General features: G+C 53.7%; 1 protein-coding gene across 1 annotated transcript in view; it reads left to right on the forward strand.

The window, feature by feature from the left end:
- The window catches only part of ESYT3 (extended synaptotagmin 3), a 50881-nt gene that overhangs the window by 16622 nt on the left and 18754 nt on the right, over positions 1–15505 (forward strand). The window contains exons 2-8 of the mRNA XM_047100515.1: positions 3815–3856; positions 6056–6190; positions 9378–9454; positions 10961–11027; positions 11662–11751; positions 12276–12331; positions 13533–13653. Of these exons, the coding sequence (XP_046956471.1) occupies positions 3815–3856; positions 6056–6190; positions 9378–9454; positions 10961–11027; positions 11662–11751; positions 12276–12331; positions 13533–13653 (588 nt within the window). The remainder of the gene's footprint in view (positions 1–3814; positions 3857–6055; positions 6191–9377; positions 9455–10960; positions 11028–11661; positions 11752–12275; positions 12332–13532; positions 13654–15505) is intronic.

Here is a 15505-nt window from a genome sequence, read left to right on the forward strand (position 1 = left end):
AAAATTGTTACTGGAGATTATTGATGTGTATAAATAATCTGTGCGAATTCATGAACAGTTAGAACTAGCAACAAATTTCAACAAAGTTGCCCAGAAAATGAAATACCATTTTTAATAACTGCAAAACCCACGAAGTAATCTAACAAAAATATATGGGATTTTTATAGGAAAAGGTTTATGATCTCAAATGTGAGTGCAACCTAATGTGATTCATAAAGGGAAATATTCTGCTCATGGCTACAAAACTTAGTATTGTAAAGCTGTCATTTCTCCTACAAATTTATAAGTTCTGGAATATAACCATCAAAATCCAGGAGGATTTTTTGGAGGGAAGATTGACAAGATTCCAAAATTCATATGGAAGTATAAATAACTCCTATTAGCTAAATCAGTTTGAAAAAGAAAAGCTAACAGAGGGAATCACCCAACCCCGGTCATGTTGCAAAGCTAGAGTGATTAGCACAGTGTGAGACTGGCAAGGAACAGGCAATCAGACCACAGAGTTCAATGCCAAGTTCAGAAACACACCAGAGTACACAGCAGAAGCTGACATATGAGGGAAGTCACTTCACAAGTCAGGAGGAAAGATGGACTTTTTTTTTGGTATGTGATACTAGAAAATTGCTGCCTTAGAATGTGGAGAGACATGAAAGTAGAGGCCTATCTCATCCACTATAAAAAATTTCAGACAGATTGAAGACCTAAGTGGAAAAGCTAAAATATAAAGCCAATAGATAAAAGCATGCAATAACTTTGAGAATTTGGAGTAGGGGAAAAAAAAGGCTAACTATAATGGAAATATGACTAATTTGTCTCCATCAAACTGAGGGAACATTGGGTCTGAGTAATTGCTTCCTAAATGTCCATCACTCTGATGTCATCCTCTGGTCCAGGACATACTCTAGGGCCATCACAGAGAAGGTGGCCTGGCTCTTGAATCAGCTCACTGGCGAGTCACGGTAGGTGCTGAGATTTAGGCCGAGGGAGAGCCAGCAGGATGCCTAAGGCAGAGTAGAGACTTGATGGTCTCTTCCTTTCCTGGCCTGAATTGCTGCTCTTGTCAGGGCATTCAGACTCACTTTCTAGGGGACTCTCTTAGCAGGGAGCCTCAACACAAGTGCAGCTGGCCAAGAGACCATGAAAACAGTATGGGCCCTGGACATCCCGCTATTGTCTGCATTGTCAGGGTGAGTGTGGGCCCCTCTAAAGGAAGGGGCAGGCTGGTCATTGATGCCAACCCTGATGGAACTCCAGGATCCTGCCAGGAGCTTGTTAAAAATAAATTGCAAGGCCCCACCCTGAAACACTGTGAGTCAGTAGGTGTGAGGCAGCTCAGGAATCTTCGTTCAGCCGGCTCCCGTGTGGCCAGCGTTAGACCTGCCAAGCTGGATCACTTTTCCAGGGTGCAGGAGATCAGAACCCAGTTCCCAGGGGTACAGAACCTCCTCTGGGTCCTCCCCTGGAGAGTCAGGGGGTCGGTGGAAGGGGTGTGCACATAAGATGTGCCCCGGGGTAAGTTGGGAGTGCAGGGGGCAGGATGGACGGAGGAGAGGGAAGGGTCCAGCCAGCAGGCTTGAGCAGCAGAGGGACAAAGGTGCCAGTGAAAGCCCAGCTGTAACCCACTTTTCTCCTTTGTGGGGGTCCCACTCCCCACACCTTGGTATTGATCCTGTACTTGGAATGATCTGTTTATTGTCTGCTTCCTTTACCAGCCTAGGAGCTATTTGAGGGCAAGAACCTTGCATACATTTATGCATTCATTCATTCCACAAATATTTATTAAGATATTCATGTGTCAGGGACAGGCACTAATAGGGAACACGGCCGAGTCGGCCCACGAGAGCTTCCAGTCTAGTAAGGAGGCAGGCAGACAAGCAGGTCTATTAAGGTGTGTTAAGTGTCTCAAAGGAGAACCAGCAGACACATAATAGGGACACCTGTCTCTGACTTGAGAGATCAGGAAAGGCTGCCTGGAAGAAATAAAGTCAAAGATAGTAATGAGTGGAGCAACCAAAGAGCAGTGGGGATGTCTGTTTCAGCCCCACGTGCAGGAGCTTTTTCTTTAGTGTGCTTTAGTGGGCAGTGTGATAGGGAGCAATGAAAGGGTCTCACCCTCCATTTGCCTGCTACCACCTTAGGACCTGACCCAGGGCAGCAGCAGGGAATGGGTGGTGAGTAGGCTGCTTCTCCCCAGCTGAAATGGATGGGCTGACCCTAATTCCTGCCTACTTCCCTCAAGATTCCTTTCCCACCATTCCCTTCTGTTCCTGTGGACTGAGTCAGCCTCCCCCTGCCCTCCCCCTGGGAACCAGGCAGTGATTTTCCTTTAGCACCTGAGACTATTAGATGCTTGTCCAAGTTTATATGGATCACTGCCCAGGGCTGGGGGAACTGGGGCTGGGAGAATGGCTCAATGTTCCAGGAGTCTCAGAAGCGCCGGGCTTCTTTGACTTCTCAAGGTTGTTAAAAACTCCTTAAGAGGACTGAATTGCTTATCACTCCTTTGGGAATGGCTCTCCTCTTGGGCAAGTGGTCTAGGCCGGGGTCTACATTTAGGCCTTCAGGGCATCCCCAGAGCCAGCCCAGGGCCTGGTGTGCACTAGGAGTGTGAACTGCATGGACAATCTCCTTTCCTGACCTTGCGAGTTCCAATGCCCACCATGAATCTGATCCTGAGTTGGCCTTGTGCTCAGAGGACTTGGTGACAGTGATGATAGCCACTGCTACCATTTACTGATCCCTATTTTGTGCCAGGTACCACTACAGTCTTACCCCTTTGTCCCTGAGAACCTTGGGGGTTGGGGTGGGGGTCTATGAGAAGCTCAGACACTGGCAGAGACTGAGACTCTTGCAAGGAAGGGCTTAAGCACCCTCAGGTGATGCAAAGGTTAGCCAGTAGGATTGTTGCTTCACCTGCCCCCCCCCCCCAAGCTCCTTCCCTGACCCAAGGAAGTGGCAGGACTCACCTGGCAGGCACAGTGGCTAGGGGCTGTGACCTGAAGGAAGCTCCCCTATGTGACCACAGATCTGGCCTGCTGGGGAGGGGCTCCTGGGAGCTGAGGGGGGCACTTCCATTCTCCAGTTGCCTATGAAAATGGCTTTCAAACGGGCAGTTGTTACCTTAGGAATCAATACAATCCTACATACACTAGGTGGAAAAAAGCAGACTACCAAAACACACGGTGACTTCAATTTCTGTGGGAACTACATAGCCTTGTTTCCGCAATAGGCTGAACCTGTTAACGGTGGTTGTCCCTTGGCATTCCGTGATAAAATATTTTTCCTTTTGCTTAGCTGTATTTTCTAGTTTTTCTCCAGAGTCCATGATTACTTGTGGCATTAAAAGGAATAAGGAGGAGGGAAAGGCAAGGAACGAAGTGGGGTGGTACCCTGGGCCAGCCCGGGTGGGGATTGTGTGTATCCACCGGGAAGGAAGGTCTTATTTGCATAAGCAAGCGAAGGGGTTCCAGCCCCGCTCTTCAAGCCTGTGGGCTGCAGGGCGCAGTTGGGAGGGGGAGGGGGCTGCGGGAGAGAGAAGCAGTCTCCACAGAATCGCACACCCGCGTTCAGGGCTTCCGAGCCCAGTAGTGTCAGTGTTGGCCGTGCATTGGTACTGTCTGGTTGCCTGCCGCACCAGACGGTGCGCTCCGGGGCAGGGCTGGCTGAGTCTCTGGCCAAGTGGGTGCTGGGCGGGGAGGAAGAGCAGAGGTGCGCGTGGGGTGGGAGCGGGAACTTGCCCGGCTGCTGCGCTTCTGGGTTTTCGGGGATGGGCAGGTGTTCAGTCTAACTTACCTTTGGGGTTTCTGTTCCCTAGATCCACTTCCCAGATGTGGAACGGGTCGAGTGGGCCAATAAGGTAAGGCCGGGGTGGGTCCGGCAGGGCTGGCTTTCTTCTAGGCCTCATCCTCCTGGCGGCCCTAGGCTGAGGGACCCCGGGGGCGGGGCGACGGCGATGCCACGCACAGGGACAGGGGCCTCCTGGCAGTAACTGCTGGCTGCCTTCTGCCGGTTTCTTCCCCTTCCCACCCTCCGGGATCTTCTCATTACCAATGATTCTATTTAAAACAAAACAAAAGAAAACAAAATTTATTTTAGTGTGAAATTAATGCATGGCCACAGCTGAAATGTTAGAAAACACAGAGAAGTATAGAGAAAAATGCAGCACCCCCAGTGGCCCATGAGGCCAAGATCAGTGCTTCCTAGGGAGGAAGGCCATGGCCACACTTCACCTGGTCTCCAGCCCAGATCTGTCAGCACTGACTGCAACCCTGGGCAGGCTGCCTCACCTCTCAGAGCTGGTTCCCCCTATCTGTGCAACAGGAATAATTACGGTCCCTGCCTTGTGAGGCTGTGAGGGTTAATGAGGTAATGAGTGCCCCACAGTGCCTGGGACGTCATGAACACTGTCATCACTGGTGTGACTACTGTTAGATCATTCAGGGAACTCCCAGCAGGCTCTGCTCCCAGATGCCTCAGGGGGGCCCCCGGGCTCCAACTCTGGGTCTAGCCCTTTCTTACAGATGAGGAAACAGAGTCTGGCCCCTATCTGGACAGCCCACATCTGTCCCCTAAATGTGACAGCTTGTGGATCCTCCCACCCACTCAAGGATTCTGACTCAGGACTTTTTCTAATATGAATCTTGCCTCTGTTCTGGTTAGAACAGCCATAGCAGGAACGACTTAAGTTAGGTCTAAGAAAAGACTTCCTGATGGTTTTTGAGCCAAAGTTGATGGTTCTGTGTTACCAAAGATGTCAATGCCGTGTGGATCAAAAACCGTTTCCAGCAGGGGTGCCTGGGTGGCTCAGTCATTTAAGTGTCCGACTTTGGCTCAGGTCATGATCTCATGGTTTGTGGGTTCGAGCCCTGCGTCGGGTTCTGTACTGACAGCTCAGAGCCTGGAGCCTGCCTCAGAGTCTGTGTCTCCCTCTCTCTCTCTCTGCCCCTCCCCTGCTTGCTCACGCGCTCTCTCTCTCTTTCAAAAATAAATAAACATTTAAAAAAAAAGGAAAAAAGAACACTGCTCCCAGCCTACGGGTAGAAGTTGGACGAAGTAGGTTGCTGCTTTCAGAGGAGTGACTAGATTTCTGTGGATTAATGCTGGGCCCAGGGCCCCTGGGACAGACCTTGTTCTGTGCCCACAAAGGGGAGTCCCTCCTGCCTGTGTCCCCTAGTTCATGGGTGCCCTCGTGTGTTACATCTTTCTTTCTTACACTGACACGCAGAGTCCCACACAAAGTGTTGGGGACGTATGACTGTGGGATGAGGCTCCCACCCTCAGTTCAGGGCACGGGTGGGGAGACAACTGTGTAGACAAACCACACACTGGGGCACCCAGTGTGTCCCATGGAGCTTCATGCTCAGGATGCACTCAGTAGACAACAAAGCAGTGAGGCAGGAAGATGGGACCAGCCCTAACGGGGCCCCTGAGAGAGATGGAAGCAGTGGTGCCCTGAAACCTCTCAGCCTCGGGCTCCTCCCATGCTGGGTCTGGGGAACGGGAACTGCATCTTTAAACTACGACCGCTCTCTGCTGCCCTCCCTCTCCCCTGTCCCATGCTTACTTCCCAGACCCACGCCATGAGTCATTCTGCAGAGATCAGCCCAAGGCAGCCTTTTTTTGATTGTTAGAAAAAATTAAATCCACAGGAAGCAATTTAACTTTCTCTTCTGTGATTCTTTTTCCTTAAGCCTCTGGCACCTGCTCCTTCCTGGTTACACCACAATGTTGATTCTGATAGCTTACATTTTAGCAGTGAACCAAAAGTTTCATAATACTAAGTTGAGTGACCATTTCGTGGTGTTCTGCAAAACAGCACCAAGTCTTGGGGTCCCACTGCCTGGGCCAGAGTGAGAACAACTGTTGTAGTTATGCCATGTTTGATGGATAGATGGACGGACAGTTGCGTGGATGGGTGGGCAGACAGGCCTGTGGGCGCTGCAGTGTAAGGGCCATGGGACCCCCCCCCCCCCGGGGCCAGGTTGCTCTGGGTAGCCCTGGGTTTCGGGTGGGGGAAACAGACCTGACCCCTAAGAGCCTCTTTCTGTGGTCACAGATCATCTCTCAGATCTGGCCCTACCTGAGTATGATCATGGAGAACAAGTTCCGGGAGAAACTCGAGCCCAAGATCCAGGAGAAGAGCATCCACCTGAAGACCTTCACCTTCACCAAGCTCTACTTTGGACAAAAGGTGGGTGACAAAAGGTGGGTGATGTCTCAGGAGGGGCAGCCTGTATCTGCTCTGCAGCCTTTTCTCTGTCCCAGACCCTGCCCCAGGTCACTCGCTCCTGACTGAGAACATCCCAGGGAACCTTGCTGGGGGCCTGGCCGCCACCTGCCCTTCTCAGCCTCTCAGCCTCAGTATAGACCCCTCACCCCTGAGTCCCGGCCCCACCGTCTCTGCAGGGTCTAAGGAAGCCTGGCTCGGAGAGAACAAAAAGGAAAGATGGGAAATAAGTCCACCTTTCTGCAGCCAAATTTTGGAAACATGCCAGGCAGTGGCAGTCGGCCAGATACAAAGATGTACAAGTCATGCTTGCTAAGGCATCAGCTTGGGAGAGCACACCTTCACGGAGAGAGGTAGTGCCTCAACACAGTGGATAGTTCTCTACCAAATGATTGGTTCTCGCAAGCAGCGTCGCAAGCCCAACCCTAGTTCTGTGAAGATAATAGGTGACCCAGGATGGGTGAGGTTTGCATCTGACATACCCAACATCAGGTCCTTATTCTTGACAGCTTCCTAGTCCACCCTCGTGCCCCGTTCCTGCTGCCCTAAAGTGCCCCACTGCTGTGAGTCTTAATTTTGCTGTTTGAAAATTCATCCCCAGGAGCCCCTGGCGGCCTGGCTCCGTCGATGGAGCACATGACTCTTGATCTTGGGGTCATGGGTTTGCGGTCCATGTTGGGTGTAGAGTTGACTTAAAAAAAAAAAAAAAAAAAGCATCCTCCAGGCAGAGAACTGCTGTGATGTCCATCACTGGGGAAATCAGAGGCCCCAGCGTGTGGTCTGCTGTGGGGCAGGCAGGTGCCAGAGTGCAGGCCAGCCTGCGGAGAGCCGTCTGCCTGCCCCAGGGCGTGTCCCAACTCTGCCCCGCTAGCCGCCTGAGCCCTGGAGATTCTGGTTTATGCCACTCGGACTCAGCCAGGACTGACTTGTCCCAGCATCTGTTGGTTCATTTGTCCATCCCCTGGTTCGTTCATGTAGACTTGATGGAACATGGCTGTGAGTGAGACACCGTAGACCGAAGTGGGCGTGGCTATGCGCCTGCCTTCAGAAAGGTCACTGTCCTGTGTGAGGCGGACGCATAAACTGGTGGACCTCAACAGGGCCGAGTACGCACAGTGGTAGAGGAATGCGTGAATTCAGGAGTGGAGGGGAATGGGGTAGTCAGGGAAGGCTGCCGGGAGTGGGTGATGTCTGAGTTGGCATTTGAAGGATTCAGCAGGCTCAGAGCTAAGGAGCCGGCAGACTGCTGTGTTTACCGCAGAGCCCGATGCCTGTGGGATGTGATGCTGCTGGGAGGTCGTCCCTTGTCACAACAGAAGCAGGCCTAGAGGCTCCAGGCTGTGGGAAGTCCGTTACAGTGCCCCGCCCTGCTCCCCAGTCTTCCACTGGCTTTTCTGGGTCTTTAATACGAAGGCCCTGGAGGCCAGGGTGGACGCGGCCTGAAGCTTCTACAGGAAAGAAAAAGAACATGGGGCGCCCAGGTGGCTCAGTCGGTTAAGCGTCCAACTTTTGATTTCAGCTCGGGTCACAATCTCAGGGGCGTGAGATGGAGCCCTGTGTCCAGCTCCATGATGGGCGTGGAGCCTGCTTAAGATTCACTCTCTCCCTCTGCTGCTCACATGCGCGCTCTCGCTCTCTCTCAAAAAAAACAAAAAACAAAAATATAAAATCAGGACAAAAATACATATTAAATAAATATGAGAAAGAATGGCAAAATAAACCACGGCAAACTATATAATATTTAAACAAGCTGACCTACCACACATATCACAAACTGGAAAGACTACATAATAATTTTAATTAAACCACTCGAGATGTCCCTATTAATACTTTTTCCCCTGCATTTTTGGTTCCATTCTCTTGGATAGGCTTTTCATGTGACAGTGCATTTGTAAATGGCACTTTCTAAGGGGAGAACAGAAAGATAATGGAATATCCTCTAGTGTGGTTGACCGAATTTTTTTCTCCAACATTTCATTGTGAAAAATCTCCAGCATACAGAAGACGTGAGAGTATTATGCCGCGAGCCATCTGGATCAAACAACTGCTAACCTGTTGCTGTATTTGCTTTAGCACATATCCATGCATCTATTTTTCCTCATCATCTTTAAAAAACTTTTTTTTAACATTTATTTATTTTTGAGAGAGAGTGAGAGAGACAGAGTGCAAGTGGGGGAGGGGCAGAGAGGGAGAGGGAGACACAGAATCCGAAGCAGGCTCCGGGCTCCGAGCTGTCAGCACAGAGCCCGACGCGGGGCTCGAACCCACAAAGCACTGGATCATGACCTGAGCCGAAGTCAGACGCTTAACCGACTGAGCCACCCCAGTCCCCCACCTCATCATCTTTTTTTAAAATGCATTTCAAACTAGATTGCAAACATTAGTGAACTTCAACCCTCACTACTTCAGCATGACTATAACTCAAATTCAAATGATACTTACTTTTTATTCTTCGTAAATAATAACCAGACCCCCATTCCAGTGCCCATTAGCTTCCTAACAGAAGGCGAAGAGACCCGGGGTAGGAGGCATTACTTAGCAGCTCAGCCCTCAGCCCCAGAGGCTGGGGGACCGTGACCCTGGGTCATGGAGGGTGGGTCAAGGGCAGGGCACTTTAATTTCTAGGGTCAGATCCCGCAGCCAGGGATCCTGCCCTTTTCCCTTGCCCTTGGGTGGCCAACTCCTACTCATAGGCCAGAACTGTTTAAATGCCTCCTCCTCCAGGAAGCCTTCACTAACTTCTGCCCACACCAGGGGAGGTTGCTCCTGAAATCTCCAGATCCCCATGTGACAGCAAGAGGCTGAATCTCATCACACCCTCCCCCACCACTGTCTCCTCTGCTGGGCTTCCAACCCATGAGGGCAGGCTCAGCCTGTCTTGCTCCTGGCCTTCTCCCCAGTCCAGTGCCTGGCACAGAGCAGGTACTCCATAAATACCTGCGCTAAGAGAAGAAAGGGTGTGCGTTCTAGGGAGGGAAGTATCACAGTGCCCAGGACAGATGCAGCAGCGTGAATTTCTGTTTGTGCCTCATCCCGGGAATGCAGAGGCCACCTTGGTTGTTGGGGACAAAGCCCGGTGCTGGGCGAGGGGCCAGCAGCCATCCCTTGCTGCCAGATCCCTGTTGACCTAGCCCTCTGGCCTCTCTTCCAGTGCCCCAGGGTCAACGGCGTCAAGGCACACACTAACAAGCGCAACCGAAGGCAGGTGGTCCTGGACCTGCAGATATGGTGAGCCCTCTTGCCTGTGTGGGCCGGGTGTAGGGCACAGGGGAACCCTGTGTGAGAACAGTCAGTTTGAGGACAGAGTAGCATAGTTACACTCGAATTTGGGGTGTGAAAGTGCCTCACAACAGACATACCTATACCACCTTGGGCTGGAGCAGGGCAGACTATCAGGAGTAATGGATGGTCCCAGGGAAGACACAGCTGTTTGACCCTCAGCCCAGGCCCAGCTCCTCCCATAAGACTAGGCACCAGGCATGCTCCGGGTGCCAAGGCCCAGACAGCAGAACTTTCTTGGAAGTCAGGGCTAGTCACCTGGAGGGTCAGACCAGCTGCCTTAAAGAGGATGTAGAAAGAGGGAGCAAGTATGGCAAGAAGAGATGGGGACTTGTGGTAAAGCCCAGGGAGCTCTGAGCACAGGCTGTGAGAAATCTGTGGGAGAACTGGAGTCGTGGCACCTCAGGAAAACAAGGATGCAAAGACACATGAGTGACTAGTTCAGCGGGTTGGGCAAAGGAGCCTCTTTGGAATGATGTTTGTAGCAGGCTTGAGTCTGAGAGAAGGGACATTCAATCCAGGAAGTCTTCCTGGAGGTGGTGAGATCTGAACTGTGCTTTAAAGGACCAAGGATCAACTCCTAAAGTTCCAGATTGTTGCCATTCCTCTCCAGTGCCTCATTTCTTGTCCTTAGCCCAGAGGCTGGCACCGAGAGCATATTGGGAAGACAAGAGTCAACTCTGGGAATACCCATCCCCATTTGAGGGCTGGTCTCAAGTGTGTTGGGATGATGTTGGCTGTTGGTCACTCTTGGCTCCAAAGCTCTGCCACAGGATCCTTGCATGAATAGTTGAGGCACATCAGGGTCATCTGGCACTCAGTTAGCTTCTCAGTCAGCTCAGACAGGTTCCCCCCCCCCAACCCCTGCTCTTCAGAGGGTACTCAGCATTTCTGTGATGCCCAGCTTCTCTGCCTGTCCTGCAGATATTTAAAGCCTCCCCACTCTCTATCCCCTTAGAGGACCCTTTGACAGAGTCCTATGATCCTTACCCTCCAAGGCGCCCATCTGGGCTCCCTGTGCCCATTACTTGGTAAGTGCTGCCAGCTAGACTCAGGTTCCTGTGTCCTTGGGGAAGAGACCTGAACACGGACGGGGCAGGCACACAGCAGTAGCGGAGGACTGGGTAGTATGTTCATCGAGAGCCCCCCCTTCACATCTTCGGGGTGTCATGGGGCAAAGTGGTGACCACAGCCACCGCCCTTGTGGGCGGAGGTAGGGAGGATATTCATGAGGCACCTGGGTGAAAGGACCGGTGCAGCTGCCTCCCAGGATCTGGGCTCACGTCGGTATTTTTGCAGAGCTGAGAAAGGCTAAGGCTTTTAGGGAGGCCATATCCAGGTGACACGGGGCTCAGGCTTGGTGGCTGGCTGCCTGGACTTGGGCTGTGTGGTGCTGGGCAAGCTTCCTGATCTCTCTGAGTGGTGTACCTGCCCTTCGTCCCTCCCCACTTTCAGCTACATCGGGGACTGTGAGATCAGTGCAGAGCTGCAGAAGATACAGGCTGGTGTGAACGGGATCCAGGTACGTGGAGCCTGGTGGGACTGCCCACCCCCCATTCCTGCCCCTGGGGCGGGAGGCTGGGCAGGGGGAAGTGGGCTCATGCTGGAGCAGGCTGCAGAAAAGGTGCAGGCACCAAATACAGCCTGACGATGATCGAGGGACTCCGGGCCTGAGGTCGCCTGGCCGTGAAGAGGTGTCTAGGCCTTATTAACCTGCTGCTTGGCCCCATGGCCCCACGCCTGCCTCTGTACAGTCCCCCCAGGGCAACATCAGCTGCCCAGGGAAGGGAAAGGTTCTGTTCATGGAGTGATGCAGAACCAGTGCTTAGAAATGAGGCGGTTGGAGGAGGAGGTGGAGATCTCTTGTGGTAGAGGAGTAATACGGGAGCCGGGTCCCCGCTGGCTGGGCTGGCCTGAAACGTGGGCAAGAGGTAAAGTAAATTGCCCTCCGCACCCGTGGAAGGCAGTGGTGGCTAGCTCGGGGCCCCTGGTAGCCGGCAGAGGCATGACAGCTGTGTGCAGATTTCCGTTTCCCAAGTGTGGTCCCTATTGGAACAGCAGGTGGCCCTGACGTTTGGGGGTGGCCCCGGCAGAGCGCAGCAGGTGCAGGGGGGAGGGGGGCTGAGGTCCCACACCGGCCCCCTGTGCCCACCCAGTTGCAGGGCACGCTGCGGATCATCCTGGAGCCCCTCCTGGTGGACAAGCCCTTCGTGGGAGCCGTGACCGTGTTCTTCCTTCAGAAGCCAGTAAGTCCCAGGGAAGGACGCGGGCCTGTGGTTCCCTGTGAGAAAGCACTCGCCTGCTGGGCCCCAGGAGCCGGTCTGAGTCCCAGAATGGAACTGCCGAAGGCCGGCGAGACTGGCTGCTCCACCTGCTCGTCTCATGTCATCTAAGGCAGCCTGAGGTGCTCGGCTCTGCTCTCCCTGAGACCAGGAAACATTCGGGAGAGTGGCTTGCCGAGGTCACACAGGGGGACCGAGGTGGAGACGGTGTAACCCAGACCTCTCAGTCCAGGCCGGCCTGTGGCCCTGTGCCCTGCTCTCCCGTGTGGTCCTGGCAGGAGAGCAGCGGACCTCACGGCCCCAGCCACCCAAGCCGAGGCCTAAGCAAGACTGAGAGGTGCCCTCACCTGCCTGACGCCCCTGCAGAGGTCCCACCACCACCAGCAGGCTGGGTTCCCCGGGCTGGCAGGTGTGAGGCGCTTGGCAGAGGGACCCAGCCCTGGGCTTCTGGCTTCTCCCAGCCTAACAGCCTTCCTCTGCCCCTGCAGCACCTGCAGATCAACTGGACAGGCCTGACCAACCTGCTGGATGCTCCAGGAATCAAGTGAGTGCACTGCAAGAGCTGCCAGGCAGATCCCAAGAGTGAGGCCCTCCAGAGACGGGCATCCGGTGACTGGAGCTGCACCTCGGCTGTGCCCTTCCTCCCGGTTCCTGTGTGAGGAGCGGGGTGGCACCAAGCTGTCCCTGCTCTGGGGGGGAAATGTGTTGGTGTGTTCGGAGTGGGACCAGGAGGCTAACAGTGTTGCTTGGCCTCTGTGGGCAGGCACTGCACCTAGAAAACACGCACACACGCACACACACGCATGCTCAAACGCACGGGCACACACTGGCCACAGGAGATGTCCTGGGGGAGGCTGTGTGGGCTAATGAGAGAGCGCAGGCTCTCTGGCTCTGTTGTTCAGCAACTGTGTGACTTCTCTGGGCTCTTCCTCAGTGAAAGGGGAGCCCGGTTCTTCTACGTCCCTTCCTGGGACTGGCTGTGGCAGGGCCGCACTCAGAGCCTCAGGCCCCCTGGGAGGAGTAGGGGAGGGCTCCAGGCCCACTTGGACACGTGTCCCCAGGCGTCAGGGACGTTTGGACTGGCGAGGGCAAGCACCAGCAGGCTCCCCGGGCTCAGGCAGCTCCCTCGCCTGTGGGGAGGACCACTGGCTTGCTCCCTGGGGACGATCCCACTGCTCCCGGCCCCCCGGATGCAGAGAATCCAGTGGCGCATTGTTTCATTCAACAGATATTTCCTGAGCACCTGCTCTGTGTGCCAGGCCTGTTCCAGGTGCTGTCCCTGCTCCTCTGCTGGGGAGAGGGAGTCAGGCAGTGAGCAGAGAACTCTGATGGGATGTCAGCCAGTAGAAGAGCTACGGGAGGAAACACTTAGCTAGCACTTACTGTGCGCCAGGTGCTGTTCTCTGAGATGAGGAAACAGGTCCAGAGAGGTGATCGACTTACCCAAGGTCACACAGCTCATGGGTAGTGGAACCGAGATTTGCACACAGGCTCCAGGCCATCCCTTAGCTACCACGCTGGGATGCCTCAGAGAACAGAGCGGGATTGAGGGGGTGGTGGTCAGGGGCTGTCAAAATGTAAACCCCGCATCTTCCCCCACCCCCACCAGCCAGGCAGGCTGGGGACAGGGATGTTCCCTGTTGGGCAGGGCCCACCCCACCACGCTCTGCTCCTGGTTTGAGCTCTGGGGATGACGGGTGGAGGGGTGGGCGGCCTTTACAGCTGGTCATGCCCACTGTCCCCAGCGAGGTGTCAGACAGCCTGCTGGAGGACCTCATCGCCGCCCACCTGGTACTGCCGAACCGCGTGACTGTGCCTGTGAAGAAGGGGCTGGATGTGACCAACCTGCTCTTTCCTCTGCCCTGCGTGAGTACCTGCACTGGCCACAGAGCACTGGGCCCAGAGCTGAGGGACCCTCAGGCTGGAGGTGGGAACACATTCTCAGTACGTAAGCCTGGTCTCTGCCCGGTGAGAGCACGGCATCTTCGTTTGATTGGGCAAGGACCGAGCGTTGGAAGACTGACTGACTTGCCCAAAGCCACCCATCTAGGGAGGGGCGGAACCCAGGTGGCATTCCTTCCTGGATGCTGGTCCCCCCTCACCACCCCGCACCTGTGCAGCCTGGGTTGGGGGCTATGGGCAGTCACCCCTGCCACCAGGAAACTCTAGGAGATTCCCATCTTCCCTTCAGGGACACAAGACTCCCCCGACTCCATTATTTGGTGGTGGAAAGAATCCTTGGGGTACACTGGGAAGAACATTCAGTTGAGCCAGGACGTGGGCCTTGCTGTGTGCTCAGTCCCACTGCCCCTGCCCCCCACATCCTGGGCCTTGCTTGGGAGGCCCCTGAGGACAGCCACATGGCCTCCCTACAGAAGGTGCCCTTCAGGGCTGCGAGGCGGGGCTCGGGAGAGGGGTGCGTGCCCATTTCTCCACCAGCACCAGGTAAGAGGCATCGCTTGCTCTGGCTGCACTGGGGTGAGGCCCGGGGCGAGCAGGGCGGCAGCGCATATGTCCCCTCAGCCTCCCCACGCTGAGTTTGGCCATCTCAGAATGACAAACAACCCCATCACCTGCACCTCTGTTACTGAGAACAATCTGTCCTCAGGGGATATCCCCCTCGAGAGGTCCTGGAAAGTTGCTACCATTTAAACTCACTTGGAATAGTGCTTTCTGCGTGTTTGCGACAACTGGCCATGAACATTTACATTGGTTTCATTCCATTTTCTATTTTTAGGGCTGAATTTTTACCGTAACTTGCTTTTACAGTCATGTAAGATATTTGCAAGCTTCCGAAGTCCAATATAAAAAACGGATTCTATCTTAAGGGGTCTGGTTTCGATCCTTTCTTCCCTGCACCTGACCTCCACCATCCCCCTTAAGTAATGGTTTATGCTTCCACTGTTCATTGCTGGTTTTCTAAAATGAGCAGCTGCAGATATATTGCAGATATGGTTGTGTGTGCATATCTGATGATGGTCATATTCCCCTTCTTTGACGGATAGCAGCAACCTAGTTTTCTCCACCTTGCTTTTATCACTCCGTATGTCATGGGCACCGCTCCGTGACAGGGTAGACAGGGCCCTAACTCTTTCCTGCTTACGGCGGCCCAGTACTCCATGGTGTGTGTGTGCAGGGGGTTATTGAATGGGCTGTGTTGATCTCTTGCTATTACAAATAGCACTGTCACGAATAGCCTTGGACGTGTCTTTTTTGAGTTTTGGCAGTATACTTTTAGGGCTAGACGTGGGATTGCTGGGTCAAAGGGTAAATGCCTGTGTATCTGTTGCTGTTTTTTTATTTTAATTCCAATACAGGTAACATACAGTGTTGTGTTAGTTTCAGGTGTACAATATAGTGACCCAGCAGTTCTATACGGTACTCAGTGCTCATCCTAAGCGTACATGTATCTACTGATACTTAAAAACACGGTTCTAGGCAGGAGGCCTCCTGGCCCCATGAAGTGTACTTCCTAATTCTTGCGTTCCATTCTGTCTGAGGACAAAGCCCAGAGTGTGGGGCCTTTATGAGCACACTGCCAGCCGCACGCAGTGCCCACGGGGGTGTGTACACCTGGGCCTCAGGAGGAAATGACTAGAACTTTGTTCCCCTCTAGAGAGGGGGAATCCAGGAGGCAGCCTCCTCCGATGGTGGTCGTCAGCACAGGAGGAAATAGCTGTGGCTGAACAAGCCATTCACATGGCAGGTTGAAGGCCAG

Source organism: Lynx rufus, unplaced genomic scaffold (genome assembly GCF_022079265.1).
Source record: "Lynx rufus isolate CCGP_SWC_20201006 ecotype Redwood Valley unplaced genomic scaffold, mLynRuf1.p SCAF_5, whole genome shotgun sequence".
In the NCBI taxonomy this organism is placed as follows: domain Eukaryota; kingdom Metazoa; phylum Chordata; class Mammalia; order Carnivora; family Felidae; genus Lynx; species Lynx rufus.